Raw genomic sequence first — 21,738 nt, 5'->3', positions numbered from 1 at the left:
CACTCCCCTACACAATTAACACCCACAAATTAACTTGTGTTGGAAACAAGAGAAAAAAGCCAAACAGCTAAGCAATCCAACAAGCAAATGAGCCATGAACACAATCCGGACTTGAATGCATGTTTCTACTGACTGTTTTGCTGGTTGCAACACCTTCTGCAGGGCCAGCCTCACTACGCAGCCAGATGTTCATTCTGGCTCTTCCAAAACCAGCCTCCATATAAAAATAATCTGATTCTCTTGAATCCTACAGCTATTCTCATGGCAGCAGGTAAAGTTGTGGAGACTGAAAAGCAGTCCAATCCCCACCCATGTTTTAGTTAGCCCTCCAGGGCACAAGGGCACATTTATTGGCTCTTCCCCTTCACTAGATAGAAGTTTCATTGTGCTGGAGTGGACAGTAACTACCAAAAGCCTCTTTTCACTATATTCAGTAAGAGCATTCATTTGAAATTGCATGAGTGCATATGTTTCTTATACAGGTTATTTACAGATACACATTATAAACCTCCAGCAACTGCCACAAGTCTTTTCTTTCCTTCTAAAAAAAAATCCTTCCTGTTTTCCCCTATTCTCATCCAATCCCTCTCAGAGAAAACAAATACCTACAGCTTCTCAAACCAATCAAAAAATTTTAAGACTTCTGCTGGTTTTGTGTTATTTACAAGTCTCTTTTCAACAGTATAAAAAAAAAAAAATCATTGTTCCCTAGATGAATAGGAACTTCTGGCAAAAAGATGCTGAAAACAGACAGATTACAGGACATTCTAGTCACTTTGAGTAGGAGTTCACACAGCTAAACTACTAAAATTTTAAAAATGCCATGAATATCCAGCCACTAAAGCCATCACTCAGTTCAGCAAGCTTCAGTGACCCTGATGAGCACAGGAGCTTTGGCATGGCAGAAAGGCAGGTCCTGAGGTAGCCTAATCTTAGAAAATTAAAAGCTTTGAAGATTAAGAGCAGGACCTTGAAATGACCCAGACAGAAAAAGAGAGACTAAATGGTTCCTGCAGCCTGTCCCTCCCAGACAGCAGGCTGCTGTTAAGCACCCAAGGTCTGTAGCCAGAAGCTCCAGGTCAGTGCAAGGCCCAAAAATGGAGTTTAATTTGCTAGAAATACAGAACAGAGGAAGACATTACTGACTGCATTTGCTTCATTATGTCTAGAATATTCCATTTTTCTGAATAACATCACCTAAGCTGCATTTACCATGAAGTAACAATGTTAAGTCCTATAGAGAAGCTTATCCCAATACTTCCTAAGCTCTTGTGGTTTTTATTTTTTCTTCTCTCACAAAACATGGACAAAAATGAAATGTAGAAATCCACCTGAAGCCTCACCAGTACAAAACTTCAAGCAGCAGTTCCATGTTTTTTTTCTTTGTCTGGCTTTTTTTCCTCCCCCCTCAGGATAGCCACCACAGAGAAAATGAGAATTATGTTTCAGGGACAATTCATATAGTTGATCTTACATGCCCAAAAGAAGCATAAAAATAAAACCAGGTGGACAGTAGCTGGCTATTTCAAGAGGAAAGTCTGGCAGCAAAAGGACCAAATGGTCTCTCATTTGCCAGATTGCTTGGCAGTGCCAAATTGCTGCTGTGGAGTGTTTAAAAGTGAAGTCACTGTTACCAGAATTATCACAGACACCAATGGAAGAGAAAAAATGTGACAAATTCAAAATTTATGGCTACCAAAAAAACCCAAAACCAAACCTTTATATTACTTGCTTTCAACTCATTACAAAGTTAGTTGGAAATATTAACTTACTGTTCTTTGCAGTGATTTTTATCACCTATGCACAAAACTGAATACTATATAAACTTCTACACTCAAGACTCCTATTGCATAGGAAAGGAGGCTCAGTCAGCTTGTATTGGCTACTCTAGCCACTAACTGTTTTCTGATAGGACAGTTTATCTTGTAATGGCTCTAAAACATGCCCCAAACTGATATGTATGAATAAGACGTACACAAATGCACACATGTGAATATCCGGAAAATATTTAAAATTCTTCTCCACATAAAATAATCTTCAGAGGCATAGCTCAAATTTATAAGGCATATTCATCTGACCGCAAGACAACTATCAGAAGTGGAGAAGAAATATAAGCATTAGGGCTGCATCTCCCACTGTTAAACTCTCACCAATTCAAAATTCAGTTAAACACACACATAAAATAATCACAACATCCAGTCCAATATAGCAACCAGAAAGACAAAATTAGATCTAGACTTTCAGCTCATTTTCTTCAAAAAAGCGAATTTCCTATTTGCATTTACACAAACACACACTGATGCTAACTTTGGCTTTCACTTTCAGTTCTTGAAGAGATGATTATGGAAAGCTGTGTCACAGCAATCCATGTGTGCCAGCAATAACTAAGTACAAAAAAGAAACAGCAAGAGAGGAGAACATAAAAAAGCAACATGCACCCCCATCTCTTGGACTTGCTCAATCAATTCTAGGAGTAAAATAGGAAAACACTTACAGGTCTTTTCTTCCAAAATATCAAGGCAAAATAAATTGAGTTTATAACTTCAGGAATATCATGCCAATATAATCCTCTACATGGCTAAAATTATAAGAAAGATCTCAGAGGTCTCCAAAGAAACCATCCTTATTTATCAAGTTTCAAAGAACCATAAAATGTTATTAATTAAGATATTCATATTCCTAGATTTCTTTACAGTATTTCATTTTTGAGAAGCTGTAAGAGTGAACATAGTAAAATCAAAATTCTTAATCATACAAAGGGACAGACACACAGGCATACAAGGGAAAGGCTTATCTTTTCTGTTCCTATGCTGATCTGAACATACCAAGTTTACCACATGCTTATTTATAAAAATTTAGTACACCTTTACTTACCCAGCATCCTCCTGGAAGCCTTCTAATTCATCTCTTTGCTCTGCTAGGGTGGATTCTAGATCCAGATAGGTACCATTATGAGACAATTGCAGAGTGCAGTCATCAAGCTGTAGGATAAAATTCAGACCATTAGATTAAAGCAATCTAACATAACTCACATTGCCTTCCCATTTTCCAGGTCCCCAGACAAGATCTTCCTAAAACAAGCTATGTTGGGAGTAGGTAGGAAACAATTTTTGGCAATTTATGCAATCCCAAACCCATGTTCCCTAGACGCTTGCTCACAATATCAACACAACTAACAAACACAGTGAAATTTATTGAAACATACAGAAGAAGATTAGAGGGCTTTAGCACAGTGCCTTTAAAACATAATACAGGAAGAGAAGTTAATTTCAATGTGTATCTAGGATGTAAAATAACTGTACTGTAAGAACAGAGAACAGTAAAAGTTGAGTTTCTGAGCCTCTGGATGAAGATAGAGGGAATAAAGAGCTGTTTTTTGAGCTACTGAATGCCCCTTAAGAGGACAGATACAGCCAAGGGCCAGTGCAAAATGTGGTAGCCAAGAGTTGGGGTCCTGCAGTGAGGGCAAGTACAGTCAACCAAGTCACAGATTGCTCTGGCATTCTGCTTTTAGGGCCAGGCACTAATCAATCTCAGAGGGTACAGGAGCAACAACCCAGGTACTGGGTGGAGGGAGGACTGAAAACTGTGCCAGTTTCCTACAAAGGTACTGAGGTAATCAAGGATCAGGCCTGAAAGCAGAAATCTACCTACAATGATGCACTAAGACGAACAGACGGAGAAATTAATAAATTGTTTTTATTTCTTTTCTGTCTTCCCTCATTTTCAAGTTTTCCATTAATTGTTCCAGCTGTTGTTAAAGAGAGCCAGATTTGACCAAAGTTAGAAAAGAAATTTTCTGGGGTTTTATTTGCAGGGTGTTCATCACAATAGAAGATGTAGAATGAATCATTCCAAAACTCTGGCTAACTCATTGACCAGGAATACAAAATAATTGCTGATCAAGAGGGAAAACTAAAGAAGCTGGCAGGACAGCTAGAAAGGAACATGAGCTCGTCTCTCACCATGACATAACTCAGTGTCAAATAACAAATAATGAGGAAAAAAGCCTTGCCAGGGCAGGAGAAGATGATATTTACCAAGGGGCAAGTGAACGTACAGGGTTGTCCTGTCTCACCACTAGGGAGGTGAGTAACAATCTGTTCAGAGAGTCCAACCCAGAAGCATAAAAATGGACATCAGTGATTCCAGTTGAACACACTGCTGGGACCTTCATGTGCAGCACTGCACTTTTATAATTGCTTCCAAGCCCACAAATATCCTAAGCTCCAGATGTGCTGAGCTACTAGATAGATAATCCAGTCTGACAGTCAAACAGAAGAGAACCATTAAGGTTGGAAAAGGCCTCTAAGAGCAAGTCTCACTGTAAACTCAGCACCACCGTGTTACCCACCAAAGCATGCTCCTCCATGTCACATCCACATCTTTTGAGCACTGCAGGGATGGCAATTCTACCACTTCCCTGCAGAGCCTGTTCCAACACCTAGCCACTCTTTCAGAGAAGAAGTTTTTTCTAATATCCAATCTAAACCTCTGCAGGTGCAACTTGAGGCCATCTCGTCACAGTATCACAGAATGGTTTGTGTTGGAAGGGATCTTAAACATCACCTACTTCCAATTCACCATGTCATAGTTTTCATGCTGCACAATGGGTTCCAGTTCCTCCTGTTTCCTGCCCATGCTGCATGCATATGTGTAGATGAACTTCATTTGGTGATCAATCCCACTGTCTTTTCAGGGCAAGCAGCTCCAATCCTGCATGAGCATTCCCAGGTGCTTCTGCAGTTTCTAGCACATAAATAACCCTTGCTGCTGCATCGATCTCCACCCCCTACCACTAACAAGACAGCAGACCAAAGGACCTCACTAGCACACTGTCTCTCTAACAGTGGCATGCTGCCTGCAGGTTTGTCTTCAGTGATTGTGACTTGATCCCCTCACCCCTCCAAACCTTGTTTAAAGCTCTCTTACTGAATGAGACCTGCTAACTCCTGTGCAAAGACCCTTCCCCACTTTGAGACACATGTACCCTGTCTCCTGCCAGCAGGCCCAGTGTCATGATCAAAGAACCCAAAATGAAGATGTTTCATTCCTCTGAATTTAGCAAAAACAAACTGACAGATTCTTTGCATGCCTACATCTACCAAAAGGTAGCCATGGCAATGGTGGTATAACCCTACATCCCTGCTGCAAAGGCCACTTTGAGAAGAGTCAAATATTTAACACCATGCTTCAAGCCCATCTTCTACCACAGATGGCGGCCAATGACTCTCTGAAAGGATAAGCAGGGGCCTGAAACAGCCAGTGACTCAAGGAAAGCATGTTTACCACCCTTTATCACTTCCGTGTTTTTTTCTTTCTGCTCTTTTTAATACTTAGAAAGAAAATCAATTAAAATCTGTGCTTGATGAATTACCTCTTAATTTCCTATCCAATTTTTGATTCTCAGTACCTGTTCAGGAAAAGCATAATAAGCAGCCACTCATCTTATCTGGCAGTCAATACCTAAACTTAGTCACTCAATTTCCTGCCACTGATTTATATAGAAGAAAGGAAGGCAAATAGTGTATTCTGGATTAGCTGTGTTGGAAATATTGTAGAAAAGCACACCTACAATTAGTGATAGAGAGCAACTTTTGTAATTTGAAAGAAAAGTTTAACGTTTGGAGAAAGGTTAGAGAGAGGAGGCCAAGTTATATTTCAAACTTATTCCATTTTTATTGCTTTTCTTTTTCAGATTTTTACCTGGTGAAAGAGTAAGCCATTAAATAAGGCAACAAAATTTTATTCTGATTCCTAGGGATTAAAGAAAGCAAAGAACCTGCAAGTACAACCCTCTGATATTAGAAGTTTGACAGTACTGCTGCTCTGTCTCTATCCAGTTACAAAGGATATTAACCCATGCTAATTCAAAATACACTCTTCAGAAAAGACTAAATACTACTCTGGGAAACTTTTTCCAAGTAGTTCAGGGTAGGTAATGAAATGCTAATTTATTCAAAGTAATGCCAAAAGGCAAACTACTAATTAGATAAATGTTGTGCTGTCTCTATGGAGATTAGGAGATTTGCCCACAATTTCCATTTATACTGCATAATGAGAGAAAAGAAGTTGTGCTTTACTAATATCTTGTGACTTTAGCATACAAAAAGCACTATGAGAACAGGAAGTCCTTCAGGGACAAACTAAATAAGAATAGTTCATTGTATCTATGTTCATCTCATTTTCAGTTTCAGCTGAACATGGTATTCATTGAGGCTTTAAGGCACTGTACATTACATGCTGTATTTGTTAATGGGAGTAATGGTAATGGGAGAAATGGCAATACCTTTTACTTCCATTACTTAATGCTGAGTCTTGCCAAAAAGTTTGGGTTTTTTTATTCTTTCATGTGTACACACAAAGATGGAAGTGATCAAAATAACACCTTAAAAGTTAAAGTATTAAGGCAATGAACTCTTAAAATCTTCCTTATATAAGATCACTTTGCTACTCTGCCTCCAGCTTCACTTGTACACATATATTACAGGCAGAATACAAAAAGAGAAGCCACTTCATGAATTATTTTTAATTAGTAAATTGCCTGCATTTTCCAACACAAAGGATGGCTGATGTTCTTTCATTAGTGCTTATTAGTAACAACACAGGATGTTGGTCCCTGCCCTCTGCTCAACGTTAATCCCAAGTTTCTGTTATACATCATTTCTCCTGTCTTGAGACTGTCACAAATAGCCCCATCTACTTCATTCATTATATGCTTCTCCCACTGATGATAATTGACACTGAAATCCTTATTAAAAAAACATCTTAGGAAAATCAAAAGGCAGAACTCATACAAACAATTTTTAAAAGAATATTTAACTGAGTTGTTTTACATCACCAGAAATGATACCTCTATTCAGCTTTTTAGAAATTATTTTATTTAAACATTTTCTTCATAGTTTTCTTTAACCATTCAATATTCCTTACTAGTCTCAAAATTCTGATCTGCATGTTACTAAACCAGATAATTCATTTACACTACTAACAAAAGGTGAGATTGTCCAAGACCTTTTCAAAATCTTACAAAACCATTTGTTCCAAAAATCTTACCCATCCCTTCAAAAGGTTTATCACTTTTTGCATCACACTTTACTGTATTGCCAAGAATACCTCAAAAAGTTGATAGAAGTCATTTAAATAGAACTCATCTTGCAGGCTTTTCCATACTTTCCTATAATCGCATTAAAAGAATACTACTGGTATCGTGGAAACATAAACAGAAGTAGCATTACTTTTGACTGCGCTTATTTCTAAGGCAAACACAGGGTTACTCCATAATCAGTCTTCTGCAAGATTTCAATGTTTTTGATTTTAGTATAAACATTAAATGGTATCATAAAACTAAAAAAACCCCTATGCATTTATTTCAATTACAGTAATTTCATTACTATTAAGGCGCACCCTTTCGATTAAAATTTTGGTCTGAACCCAGAAGTGTGCCTTATACTCTGGAGCGCCTTATATATGGACAAATTTCGGAAATTTGCCAATCTGGAAGTGCGAGCTGCGAGCCAAACTGCACGGGACCGCAGGGCTCAACAGGGCTCAGCATGCGTTCCAGTCTGGAGGACAGGCATCTGCTAAGAAAGGCAGAATGCAAACCCTCTCCCTCCAAATTATTATAATTTTGAAATTGATTTCAAAGGGAGGGAGTTTACATTCTCCATTTCAAAGAGATGCTCCTGCCTTTCTTACCAGACACCTGTCTTCCAACCTAAGACACAGAGTCAGAGCACAACCTGACACCGCGTCAGGGTGACACCCGTCAGTCAGGGTGTTGGTAGCAGTCCCATTAAATGGTGGCTACAGTCCTTCTGCAGCGACAGATGTGTTTCAGTTGAAGCAGTGGTCTTGTAGAAGGGTGCAGCCTCCCTCCGAAGGTCTAGTGATGATATGGAAAAAAGGTCGGGTTTTCCTCTGGAGACCAGGGAAAAGAAGGTGACTAGGTGTCCCAGAATTTCAGATTTTATGTAGGTAGGAAAGTCTGGGCTGTCCCCGCTGGCTGGAGCATCTCCCTATGGGATGAAGTAATTTTATCAGTCACACAGTGGGACTCAATGGGCCATTAGCAGAAAATAACTCACTGGAGGAAGGATGGGGGGGTGCAAAGATAAAGAACAATGCCCTACTGGTTTCAACGCATGGCCCATTAGCAGAATATCTCCCATGGAAATAAGGATCACTGTCCCACCTGGTCACAGCAGATAATGATAGAATAGATACTTTTGATTGCATCCTGTATTGTAACCCAAGATAGCATGGCTGGCGTGATCGTTACTAATTCATTACTTTGTTGTGCGAGGATCCTTGCTACAAAAAAAAAAGTGCGCCTTATAGTCCGGTGCGCCTTATATATGGACAGAGTTCAGAAATTTGCCAACTCCCGGAGGCGCGCCTTATAATCGCGAAATTACTGTACATTCTCATCTAGCAAAAGAACAGTTTCTTTGGAGAACATCCATGGTATATTTTTGAATGGAAATTTTTGTAATCTCTTGTCTCTACAAAGAGTGGGACTACCTAGGAGTAATCTCATTCACAAAAGTGAAACAAAACTACATGTAACAGTCAACAAATTAAGTGCTTTAATCAGAATCACCAGCTGTGGATAGTCAAACCTGTCCACTTGGTTTACAGGAAGGAAGCAAAGAAATTAAGGCAGTCTTTATGCAGGTCTTCCTCATTAAAAATGTAACTGATGTGCTAATTATCATCTTCAGTTTCATAGTGAAATGGTAAGATCTGTACTCTGTTATGACAAGATCAGTATCAAGAAATAGTAGTTGCTTATGTGCTTATTCATCAATTTATAGCTGTCTTTTTGGACAAGAGGAGAACCTGGAAAAGGCTTCTTAAGCAGCACTGACCTCACTAGCTACTCACTGATTTTACATAACTGATCAGAAACATAGAAACAGCGAGACAACCAGATGCTTGTGTACAACAGCCTGAAATGCAATGCAAGTAGAGCTACTAAATTACACCACTATACCTGTAATAAGAGTTCTAGAACAGAGATATGGTTGAACCTTTTCAGATTGTACCTGGTGTCCACACAGTGGTAACTGAGTCATAGCACCCACACACTAAAATACCTATGCTGCAACCAAAACTGGCACAAATGGAAAACCATGAAAGCACCATGCACACAAACCTAAACACCATCATCCAAACAATTCCATATATGGATATCCACATATATGGATATTAATTACATGTGCATTTAAGATATTTCCCCCCTGCAGTTTTTAAAAAAGGTAAAAATTGCCGAAATTTGACAGACACATCCAAAACAGCTGAAGTACATAAAAATAGGATTACAAATAATATTTAGATTATAATATATTCATACCTACACTGGCTAAAGCTTCACTTGGAGAAGTTGAGCACAAAACATTTGATTAAAAAGTTAATATATGAGAATATTTTAAAAAAGAGCTTCCTACTCCATCCTTTTCCATCTCCCCTACTACCGAGTGAAATTGTACCACACAAAAGGATAGGTGTATTCTGGCTTAAATTACCAGGAAAAGCATAACAAGGTCAGAGCTGAAGAGCTTGATCCTGGCCCTGATTTAAGGGTCGCCCCCACCCCACCAGCAGATGGAGAGCCCTCAGCGGTAACACACACATTTGCAAAGTGAACACATATGAGTTGGAGAAAGCTAAGCAACCCAATCATGCAAATGTTCCTTGCAGGTTACCAGTAAGTCAAGAACATAGGACAGAAGCTGAGTCTGTCATCTTCTGTCTAAGGTAACCATATCTGGCTAGTAGTGGCTAGTCTCTCATCCTGTGGGGCCAAAATAGCTCATATTGCAAGACTATCAAGCTTAAAAAGACTCAAAATAGATTAACAGCAGTATGCCAGTGATTGTTTTTTTCCTCTTATTTCAAGCACTTACCCATAGAAAGGTAACACCCATTTTTCTTCATAAGGAAATCCTTATTGTCATGCACGAAGAAAGTTGACTTTTTTTTTTAATTTTACAGTTGAATTACATTATCAAAAGGAGCAAAGAAGTGCAGACAAAAAAAAAGAGCAGCAAAAATGTGTTGATCAGCCAGTTAACTGGTGCTGCTAAATGACTGCTGCCACTTCCAAAAACTAGATGAAGTAACAGAAATAAACACAAACAAAAATGTGCATTTAATCATTGTTTTCATCGACTGCCTTTATCTTCTCACAATCCGAGAGAAATACCAAGAAACCAAGCATAAGGGGTGTGAAGAGAGAAGAACAGAGTAATTCCTGCGTCTGCACACAGACTGAGGACTGCCACACACTCCTCACATACCCTTGTGAGGCTCCATGCACACACCGGTCTCCTCACTCAAGAAGCCCACTAGGCACATAATTCAATGCAAAGTCAACACATTTTACTGTGCCTAAAGAAACTCCCAAAAAGCTGTTTTCTCTTCCTCCAGAAGGCTATGGTGCATGAGTATGTGGCCAAAGTAGACGTTCCTCGGGTTTAATGTCTCTGTCCCATGGCAGCAGCAGGTTGGCAGAGGTTAAGGCGAGGAAGTGGCAGATGAATCCTTCTGTCTTTTCAAAACAGCACAGCAGACCCACAAGCCATTCTCCTCTTTCTTGTTTATTTAAAGACCACAGAGTTGTACTTTTTCAACAAACATGAGAAATGCTCTTTTCTCACCTCCAACTCCCTGCCCTGAAAACCCATTCAGAAGGATGTATTTTGAACAAATCTCTCTAAATGTCATGACAGTAGATGGAGTGAGGTGATTCTCCAGTTGTGCCTGAGACCCCAGCTGGAGTACAGCATCCAGTTCTATAGCACGCTGCCTAAGATGTGGACCTATTGGAGGGTTCCTGAGAAGGCCATGAAGATGGTCAGAGGGCTAGAGTGCCTCTCCTGTGAAGACAGACTGAGACAGTTGGAGTTGTTCAGCCTGGAGAAGGTTTCATGGAGACCTCATTGAGGCCTCCCAGTACTTAGAGTACTCATAAATAAAAGGAAAAGCAGCTTTTTAAATGAGTAGATAATAAAATGACAAGGGGGAACAGATTTAAACATGAGGAAACATTTAAATTAGATATTAGAAAGACTCTAACAAGTTTCCCAGAGAAGCTGTAGATGTGCCATCAATCAAAATGTTCAAGGCCAGGTTGGATGGACTTAAGCAACCTAATCTAGTGGGTGGCATTGCTACCTATGGCAAGGGGTTGAAAGTAAATTAAGATCCCTTCTAACCCAAAGAAATCTATGATAAATGCAAACAAAACATTACCAAGTCAGCAGCCAAGTGTGTACCAAGATATAGCCAAGTATCCTCTTTATATTACCTTCTATTTAAATAAAAGTAGGCATCAAAAACACAGTTCAGTCAGTGATCAAGGATTCCGTTCACAGGACAAAGGGTCCTACAGCCTGAGATGAGAGGAAGTTACCCTTTTTTACTGGTGTTACTACAAATCACCAAAAGCACTCAACTTCAGTCACTTGCTAAAACCACAGCCAGCTCTCACCAGATTTCCAGTAATTTGAGCTAAACCCACTGGACAGATTACTTTGTTCATTTGGTTGTTTCCAAAATTACAGAGAAAGAGAGAGATTAGAGTAATCCAGTATCAAACTGCGGAAATAAAAAACCCTCTTGAATTCTAGCCTTTGGCACAGACTCTGAAAATCCTTAACTTACTCAAATGTCTTAGCTCATCTTTCATTTAAAGATGATTGGGTTACAATTGTTCTTATTAGTGGTGATGCACTCATTCACCTACAGCATGCTCTGCAGAGTAGATAGAGTTCATGAAAAGCAAAGTTTCTTTACGCTCAGTTTTCCCTTTCTAAATCCAAAGCCTTGTTTGGCTTTACACATCACGAGTCTGACACATTCACACACTCGAGCTATGCAGTTCTTAAACACTCTCCCTTCTGGTTCAGCTGTTTCCAGCACAATGGGAATCCTGTTACCAGGCCAACAAGTCTCAGTCTTCCCTTAGCATTCCCATATCCTCCCTTCTTTAATAAAATCAATTACTCCTGAGGAAAAAGTTCCTCCTATTCACCAGTCCAAAAGTCCATATTTCTAAGCAAAGCAGTACAAACTGATTGGCAGAAATGAATACATAATACTGCATCATCCAATGCCAAGCTTCACATGAGAATAATTATACTGTTTTCAGAATGCACCGAATTTTAATGTTTTTCAAATTTTATTGCAGATCAGCAGATTCAAGTTTTCTGTTCCTGCACATAGCCAGTGGTCCTTTGGTAGCACTTTAAAATGTAACACAGTTGTGTTAGTTGTCACAGACAAATAAAAAAATAGGAACGGTCTAGTTATATCCCACAGACCACAACAAATGCAATAATCTGGTTTCAGTTACAACCAACTGCTCTCATGTGAGTAGGTGCTACCTGGTCTGTTTCACGCTATCACCACTTCGGGCTATATGATGGAGAAAGAGCAAAGCACCCAAGCCAGGACTGATGCCACACAAACCATCTTGGCTAAAAAGCTTGACATTCATGAGAGAAAAGGAAAGCAAATCTGTACATAAGCCATATGTTAGTGCCCAAAATTAACAGTGGACACCAAAAACTACTCTCATTTTCAAGTATGAGAGCAACTCCACACACCATCACCAAGTAGCTCCACTGCCATTAATTGAAACAAAGCTATACTCCTTCCCCCATACCTTTTCTCCTTTTTAAAGCTGATTTTCTAACAAAACCCCAAAAATCTACCCTTAAAAGTTCCAACTAAACCAATACTTCTATGAGTGAGAGTTTTAAAAGTAAGGTCAGGCACAGGGGCTATAAAGAAGGTCATTTTTGGTGATGGCAACTGTGCCACGTTCAGTCATCCATGCTCACAAGTCAGTAGGTTGCCAAACTCTAGCAAACTCACTCCTCCATACTCAATTAGCGGTTGATGGAAACACCCCTAATAATTTTCTAGATCTTAAACTTTACATTATAAGTAGTAATCCAGCATGTACAACAGTATTCCTGAAATTTTCGGCCCTTTAGGAGTGATTAGCATATCTTGCAGGAGTAGGTATTAATGCTAATGGACATGTGATTTATTTTTAGCACAGTAATTGCCATTGTCAAAATATTTCATAAACTACATTCACTTTGCAGAGCTTATGTGCAGTCACATTGACCGAGCCATGCCTCCACACAAAGGATAATCCAAAGGTTTGCACAACTGCGCACAGGCACACAGGAGCACAATCACTTTAAAAGGAACTGCTACTCTGATATGGAAATGGCAATTTGAACATAGCCTGCACTCCTAGTCTGAAACAGCAGCTTTTATCTCTGGTCTGGTAGACGCCACAAAATACTCCTGGGGTCAGGTAATACAAGGCATGAAGTGAAACATAAATGCCACATTAGATCCTCAAGAGCCACTGGAAAAATACACTGCCAATAAAAATATTCTGCTGAAATAACAAAGACATAGAAAACAAACACAGAAAGCTGTTATATTAATATTATGGGTTTGACTAAAGAATAACAAAAGGAAGTTCAGAGTTCAGAATTCTGAAACTGCTGTTTCAGGGGTCTTAAATACAGACAACACCACAGCAAACACGTAATGAGTGGATGCCTACCTGTTGCTATTCTTGGGGAGCTTTGTCACTGATTCTCAGACCTTTTGCTTTGTGATTCCCTTTAACACAGTGCTCCCCAAGGAACAATTTAGAATTTATTACAGTATCTGCATCCAAGTGTGACACTGCAGCTTACAACAGCAGCATAGGCATTGTTAGAAAGCATATGATTGCTCAAAATGTCAATAGCCATGGAACAAGACAGCCAAATTCATTCAGTGTTACTGCAATGTTAATATTAACTTTTTAAAAAAAAGATAATTGAAAAAAATAAAAAATAATTGCATTTCCACATAAAAAAACTGAAAATAGTATGTGGCATGGGGAACTAAAACACCTAATTCTACTATTTTAAGTTACTTAAATTTGAGATGACACACAAACCAAGCAGTCAAAGTCAAATTTCGACCAAAAAGCTCCATCTCTAACTCAAAAAAAACACATTTTTCTCACAGTAAGCATAACAAACCTATAGCATGAGACTATCCTAACCTCTGCATCCAGTCAGACTTTCTGGCATCTAGATTTTTCAAATCCCTTCCCTATCTGTGTTCAGCTTTTCCTAATTAAGAAAACAAAGAGCTAGCTCTCCTCACCTTCATGATAAAAGGACATCTTTAGCCAAACAAAGGAGAGAGGCCATAAAACCAGGATTCTTTATTTGAATGTATATACAGCTTTTTGGCTGATACACAGGGGATGCCTACAGTTGACAAGCTCTCATTAACATTTGGCTGGAATTACTGTGAAGGTATCCAAGGAAATGGAAATAATCTCAAAGAAGGAGATAGGTCAAGAAAAGTGAGAGGAGGAGGAAAGAAAGGATTAGGTTAAATGAAGTTTATCATCTGAGGAATCTTTTGTTCAGAGTGTATCTGTGTGCAGGAGAAGCACTGAGTTAAAGTCTCAGAAATCATTCTTTTAAAGGTAAGTAGTAGTCCAGGAAGGCAAAAATAACTATTTCATGACAATTCCATCTGTCTTTTTTACATCTCTTATTAAACTGAAAACTGAAGTATTTCATACTTGAAAAAGGATTTTTGAAGTCTTGCAGGAGAATCAACATCTAAATTGCATCCTTTTATTTTTAACATATAACCCTGAGAAAAAGCTTTCTATTGATATTGTCCGCCTTGCACACAAGATTATATGATTGCTATTCTAACTGCATTTGGGACACTGCAGGTTGCTCACTATTCTATCACAAAACTAAAATACTGGACTACTTCAGAACTACCCATACAATTTACAGATACACAGGAACACACAAAGTAAGCAATTACCCATCTTTGGCTGTGGTGGTTTCACTAGGAGACAATACAACAAAAAAATACCAACCAGTAACAGTGTGCAGATGACATTTCCATCTATATGACCCAAATCAGCTCTTTTAAAAATTGTGAAGCTGAAATGTCAGTCTTGCAATGAGATATACTTAAAATCAGTATTTGATAAAAGATGTTATTTGCATCTATGAGCACTTCTCTTTTAAAAAAAGAAAACTAAGGAAAAATGAGAAAGTAGGGACAAGATACCATGCTATTTGAAACCTGGAGCAGGAAGGTCCTGGGGGAAAGAAGACAGTTTCAGAGAAAGAGGAGTAGGGAACAGTTCTGGGACAACAGCAGTTCTAGTAAAATTCACAAACCTTTGAGGTCCAAAAGAGATGGGGAATTAATGAGAGTCAAAAACTGAGCCAGTAAAGGATATAAGAAGCCCAGGATAAAGCGTCTTGTTATAATAAAACTGACTCAAACTCCTGATCACGTGTGTGAAAGCTAAAACCCAACAATAACAACAAAAACTAAAGAACTAGCACAAACCTGTAGGTTTAGATAGAAGAAAATACACTAAACATATTCACACAAAGGATTTGCATGAAATACAAAAGAAAATAAAGTATGGCAGCACTACCAAAGAGAACGCCATAAATTTGTCAACAGAATAATTTTTCAGACATAGCCTGAACCTTGGAGGTTTAAATGAAGGATCTGCTCTACTAACAATATTATAATGAGTACAGTCATCAACTCTTCCCAGTACTTAGACTGCCTCTTAAAGGCTTTGTGGTTTCTAAACCAAGCATCAATTGGGATGTCATTAAAAGAGCAAGATTAAAGTTTATGAGAAAGAGATTCAATATAAGAACACTGAAAAAAAAGGGGAAAATACATGTACCCTGCAGACTCTCTTCTTAACTTCAAGATTTTTATAAAAGCATGAAGGATATCAAGTCACATTTTCTACCCCCAAGCAGAATTTATTTGGCACTTATGCTGCTTTTTTTTTAAATCAGTCATTTCTTCCTTGTTTGATTAGTTGCCAAGAAGTTTCAATCCTCAGCTTTAAAACAGTTGTCTGGACTAGAACAGCCAAACAAAAAAAACCCCCTCTGAATTCATTAGGATAACATCTGAATAACACTTTAAAAAAAAAAAAAAAAAACACTCTTCAATGCAGTTGCAAGTAAAATAGTAAGTTTTTGGGGAAAGAATGAATGCAGCACTACCAGCCATATCTCAACAATACTCATTCCTTGCTTACACTCTGATTCCCCTGCTTCAAAGTTCATGAAGAAAATAAATAGAAACAAATGTCTTTAATAATAAATTCCTGATCTATTTTCCTTGATAGTGGAGAGACTCTAAAAGATACAACGGAGGACTAGCAGATGCCCAAAGAGGAAAAAAAAGAATGGAACAGTTTGGGGAAATAGCAAGTGAGGATCATTGTACTCAAGAACACCAACAAAAAGAACACAAATTGTGTTTTTAGCCTTGAAGAAGTGGAAAACTCTTTAAAAGTGAACATTCAAAACAGTACATAATGGGCAAAGCTCATTATTAGAGCAAAGCTTAGAGATCAAATCTAGTTAAATACCTTTAGGAATAGGAAGATTAATTTTCTGTACTTAAAAGCAAATAAAACATATGTTTCAAGACATCAGTCATCCAATATCTATTATTTAAATTTGTTCATTAGGATGGTACTCAGTATAGGGTATATACTCATGGGATGGTTTGCATTGAAAAGGACCTTAAACATCATCTAGTTCCACTCCCCTGCCATAGGCAGGAACACCTTCCACTACACAAACTGCCCATATCCCCATCTAACCTAGCCTTAAGATAGCATATCCACAACTCCTCTGGGTAAACTATCCGACTGCCTCGCTAACTTCACTGTAAAGAATTATCTTCCTAATACCAAATCTAAACTTACTCTCTTTCAGTTTTAAGCCACTCTCCCTTGTCCTATCACTACAGGACCTTGGAGAAAGTCCCTGTCCAGCTCTCTTGCACCTCGTATAGGTACTGGAACATGCTATAAGGTCTTCCTGCAGGCCTCTCTTCCCCAGCCTGAACAACCCCAACTCTCCTCTCCAATACATCTTTCTTATGCTTGAGGGCCCAGAGTTGGCTGCAGTACTCCAGGTAGGGTCTCACAGGAGAAGGGTCCCTCTAGATGGCACCCCTTCCCTCCACATAGCACAGCTGGGTGTCATCCGCAAGCATGCTGTGGATGTACTCAGTCACACTGTCCATGCCACCAACAAAGATGCTGAATAGTGATGGTGCCATTACTGACATTTGAGGAACAACACTCACCACTGGTGAGCACTTGGGCACAGAACCATTGGCGGGGTGGTCTTGCTTGAAGAGTTGCAGTCAATTTCTTATCCAGTAAGTGGCCTGTCCATCAAATCCATGTCTCTCCAGTTTAGAGAATAGGACTTTGCATGTGACTTTGAATGCTTGGCACAAGTATGGATAGATGATACCAGCTGTTCTTCCCTTACCCACCAACACTAGAGCCCCATCGCAGAAGGCTACCAAATCTGTCAGGCACAGTTTGCCCTTAGTGAAGGCACACAGGCTGTCCTCAATGCCCTCATGATTTTCTATGTGCCTCTGCCAAATTTCCAGAAGGATGTGCTCCATCTTGCTGGGCACCAAGCTAAGATTGACGGATATGTAGTCCCCTGGGTCATGTTTCCCCTTTCTCAAACAGTGAACCTCCATCGGAATGCCACGGATTCTCAAATACAATGGACAGTTGTTCAGCAACATCATCGCCGGTTCCATCAGAACTCATGAATTGTATCTCATTGTGTCCCATGGATTTGTGCACTTTCTGGTTCTTTAGATGGTCTCAAACCTGATCTCCTACAATAGGCAGCTCTTTATTCTCTCATACCTGCCTTTACCTTCTGTTCCCTGGGTGGCATGGCTGGTGCACTTGCCATTTAAGACCAAGGTAAAAAAGTCATTGAGTATCTCAGTCTTCTTCCTATCTTGGTTCTCCAGGTCTCCTTCTGTAGAAGGCCAATCTTCCTTTGATCACTGATGTGCGTGCTGAAGCTCTGGTTGTCCTTGACATTCCTGTCCAGATTTTATTCTGTCAGGGTTTTAGTCTTCCTAACCCAATTCCTGGCTGCTTGGATGATTTGCTTGTATTCCTGCCACCTTTTGCATGCTTCTTTCCTGAGCTTGAATTTGTCTTCTTGTTCATCCATGAAGACCTCCTAGTGTTTTTGCTTGATGTTTTTGCTTTTTTTGGGGATGCATCGCTCCTGAGCTTGAAGAAGGCAAACCTTCAATATTAACCAGCCTCTCTGGGCTCCTTGTTCCTCCAAGGCTTCATTCCATGGTAGTCAACTAAGCAGTTCATTGAAGAGGCCAGACTCTGCTCTTCTGAAGTCTAGGACAGAGAGCTCGCTGTGCAATCCCCTGCCTGCCCCTAGGATCTTGAACTCCACCAGTTCCTGCCTACTACAGCTGAGACTACTCTTGAGCTTCACATCCCCCAGCAGCCCCTCCTTGTTAGTAAGGACAAAGAGTATTACAGCACTTCTCCTCAATGGCTCCTCCATCACTTGGGGAAAAAAGTTATCATCAGCACATTCCATGAACCTTCCAGAGTGCTTCTGCCCCACTGTGTTGCCCTTCCAACAGATAATGGGATGATTGAATTCCCCTTTGAGGACCAGGGATTGTGAACATGAGGCCTCTCCTATCTGTCTATAGAGGGCCTCACCTACTTGGTCTTCCTGCTTTCTTGGCCTGTAGCAGACCCCCACTACAACATCCTCCTTTAATCCTGACCCATGAACTCTGTGTTGTGTCCTCACCCATGCCTAGCCAGGACTCCATGCACTCCAGCTGGTCATTGACTAGAGGGCAACACTCCCTCCTTGCATCCCCTGCCTGTCCTTCATAAAGACCCTGTATCTATCCATTCTAGTCAATGGATCCATTCTAGGATCCATCCCACTATGTCTCATGCAAGAGGCCAGTTCCTGGCAGGTCTTGGCACATCCCTGGATTTCCCCATCTCAGGAAGCCCCCCAAATATGCTGTGATCTCCCACTCTGCTGTGGAACATACCTTCACCACCTCAGTAATCTCTGTAAACCACCTGGCATTAGCTACTGTAGATCAATGACATCAGTTATTTTATTCTATGCACAGAAGTACCAAGTACCTGTATTTTGCTAAAAGCATAGAAGTTCCTATAAACCAGCCCACTTGGGACACTTGTTTTCAGTGCTTGTTGCCAGCATTAAAAAAAAACCAACCAAATCTGAATGACCGAAATAAAGCATAAAGAGCAGCCCTGATAGGCAAAAATGGCTCAAACCCACTAAGACTGTACATGGCTTGCTGCAGTACTTGACTGGACTTACAGAAGTCTATCTAACTGATTTGAAGTGTATTTGCCCACAAAAAAAAAGCAATACTTGAAATGATCACAGACACCTACAAGACCTACATACACAAACAGCACTTTTATGTAACTATGTATTATCAGGCAAGCTGGAACTTTGCCAGCTTCAGACCAAACAGTCTCATGTGTGTACTCCAGTCCCTGCCCAGCAGCTGCAACTAGTAACATGGATCATTTTGACAATCTACCTCACAACAAATAGTTGGGTTTCTTTGCAATGCAGCTCAGCATCAAGTTGTCAAAATAGCCCAGGATCAGCTGTTTGGAAGTGTCTGATGCAGACTTGCAACTGAATCCATGTAGCATGGAAGAAGTAGCTGAGAACAAGCAAGAAAAGGGAAGATGTTATTTTGAAGATTAAGCCATCAAAATTTTCTTACAGATGTCCAGGGCTATTGTACAGATCTGGTCCTTAGGTGTGTGCTCATAGGAGCTGGCCTAGACCACACACAATTCTCCATTCCCAAATTAATTGGTCTAATATTTTGTACCACAGATAAGCTTTCATACCAATGTGTTTCAGTTCAGATGCCCCCTGCTGCTGCCTGTAACAAAGTAACTCAATACTCTGTTACATACAGAATATGCCCTGAGGCTGTATGGATTATCAGGTCTAATATTTCCCAGAAGGTGCAGAAACACCATACTTGTACCTTTCAAAACTAAGTACTTCCCAACTCTGTGGGGCAGGACTTCTCTTTGAGAGGGAAGAAGAAAGAAAAAAAAAAAAAGAGAAAGGAAAAAGAAAAAAGAAAAAAGAGACATGTAAAAAAAAATCCTCAATAAGCACACTGATTACAGTGATGACTGATTTTCAGTTAAATGGGAACATGATTGTAGTTTATGAAGAGAACACGGCTGCATGTAGATACCTTTAATACTAGAAGATGAAAAGAGTTTTAACGTTTTCACATGGAAAACATGTTCAATACTTGAAGTTTGGAACAAAGCTAGGGGGAAATTTAAAACAGTGGGAAGAATCACACTTCCCACAGCAGAGGCAACCCTAAGATGGTTAACCCACAGTCACACAGCAAGTTTCTGGCACATTCAGAAAGAGCAAATGTTCTCCCAAGCCTTAGATCAAGGCATTCATCACAAGCTCATCCCCTCTTTCCAAACATGGCCTTTTGGTACTTGTTTTGAGACCCAAAAGTCTCAAAACAAAAGTATATGCTTCCTTCTTACACAATAATTATATACTACCTTATACTAAAAAAGCATATGTTAACTAGTAATGGTGAATAAAATAGGTTTCCCTTCCATAAAGCCACTTTAACTTCATTACAAAGTATCTGGCTCAAGTAAAAATGGCAAACTCTCCCCTCTGATAAAAACAGCATTTTGAGCAACTAGTATGAAGATATACCTGTCTCTCACTACATATATTCCCTCTATAATCACCATACCCTTAACTGACTTAAAAAAAACCAATAGCACAAAAAACACAAGACACAAAACCAAGTAAACAAGACATTCAACCAAAAAAAAATACCAACTGCCATTAGTCTCTCTCCTGAGAATTTATTTTACTACAAATCACAACAAGAAATAATTTATTTTCAGAGTGAGTTTAACCACTATTACATCGTAATAACAGAACTTTACCTTGGAGCTGCTGCTATTCATCCTTCCAGTTTAATTCACTATAGGCAAATGTCTCACATAGCTCACACTCTCTAGTGGGAGCTGGCTACAATCAAAGATTCTGAAATACGAAACACAAAGCTTTGTTTTATTCATGGTGCTTTTGTTTGCCAATTAATTTGAAAGCAATTTTTACAGTGGGAAGAGAAGCATGGCTTGGTCAAGCTGCCCTCTTAGACTACACAGTAAAAGGACAGTCATAAGCCCTACACAATTTTAAAAATTAACATATAAACAACTGCAGTTTGCAAAGCATCAAAGCTTTTGGTGCCATTCTACACTCACAATGTATACACTGGTGTAACTTAATCAGCTCTCCAGGGATGATGTCATCTCCAAGAGCTTGTAAGTGAAATAAGAAACTGGTTCTTTCAACAAGCAAGAAGGCCCAATCCTTTTGTTTGGCTTTCATAGAATCATAAAATCATTTCGGTTGGAAAAGACCTTCAAGATAAACAAACCTAACCATTAACTGCAGCACTGCCAAGTGAACCCCAAAATCACACCCTCAAGTGCCACATTTACACATCTTTTAAGTATCTCCAGGAATCATGACTCTACCACTTCCCTGGGCAGCCTATTCCAGTGTCTGACCACCCTTTGCATAATGAATTTTTTCCTAATATCCAATCAAAACCTCCCTGATGCAACTTGTAGTCATTTCCTCTTTTCCTGTTACCTGGGAGAAGAGACTGACCCCCACCCGGCTACAGCCTCCTTTCAGGCAGTTGTAGAGAGTGAGTTGTAGTGTAGGTCTCTCCTCAGCCTCC

The 21,738-nt window shown here is 39.5% G+C and overlaps 1 protein-coding gene across 6 annotated transcripts in view; it reads right to left on the bottom strand.

Moving 5' to 3' along the window:
• Positions 1-21,738, bottom strand: part of FHOD3 (formin homology 2 domain containing 3) — a 384,381-nt gene that overhangs the window by 342,101 nt on the left and 20,542 nt on the right. For all 6 annotated transcript variants that reach the window (XM_033076601.1, XM_033076348.1, XM_033076416.1 and 3 more), the window contains exon 2: positions 2,875-2,981. In XM_033076601.1, the coding sequence (XP_032932492.1) occupies positions 2,875-2,981 (107 nt within the window). The remainder of the gene's footprint in view (positions 1-2,874; positions 2,982-21,738) is intronic.

Source organism: Catharus ustulatus, chromosome 1 (assembly GCF_009819885.2).
Source record: "Catharus ustulatus isolate bCatUst1 chromosome 1, bCatUst1.pri.v2, whole genome shotgun sequence".
Taxonomy (NCBI): Eukaryota; Metazoa; Chordata; class Aves; order Passeriformes; family Turdidae; genus Catharus; species Catharus ustulatus.
Note: the sequence above shows the minus strand (reverse complement) of the source record. Positions and strands in the feature narration are given on the sequence as shown.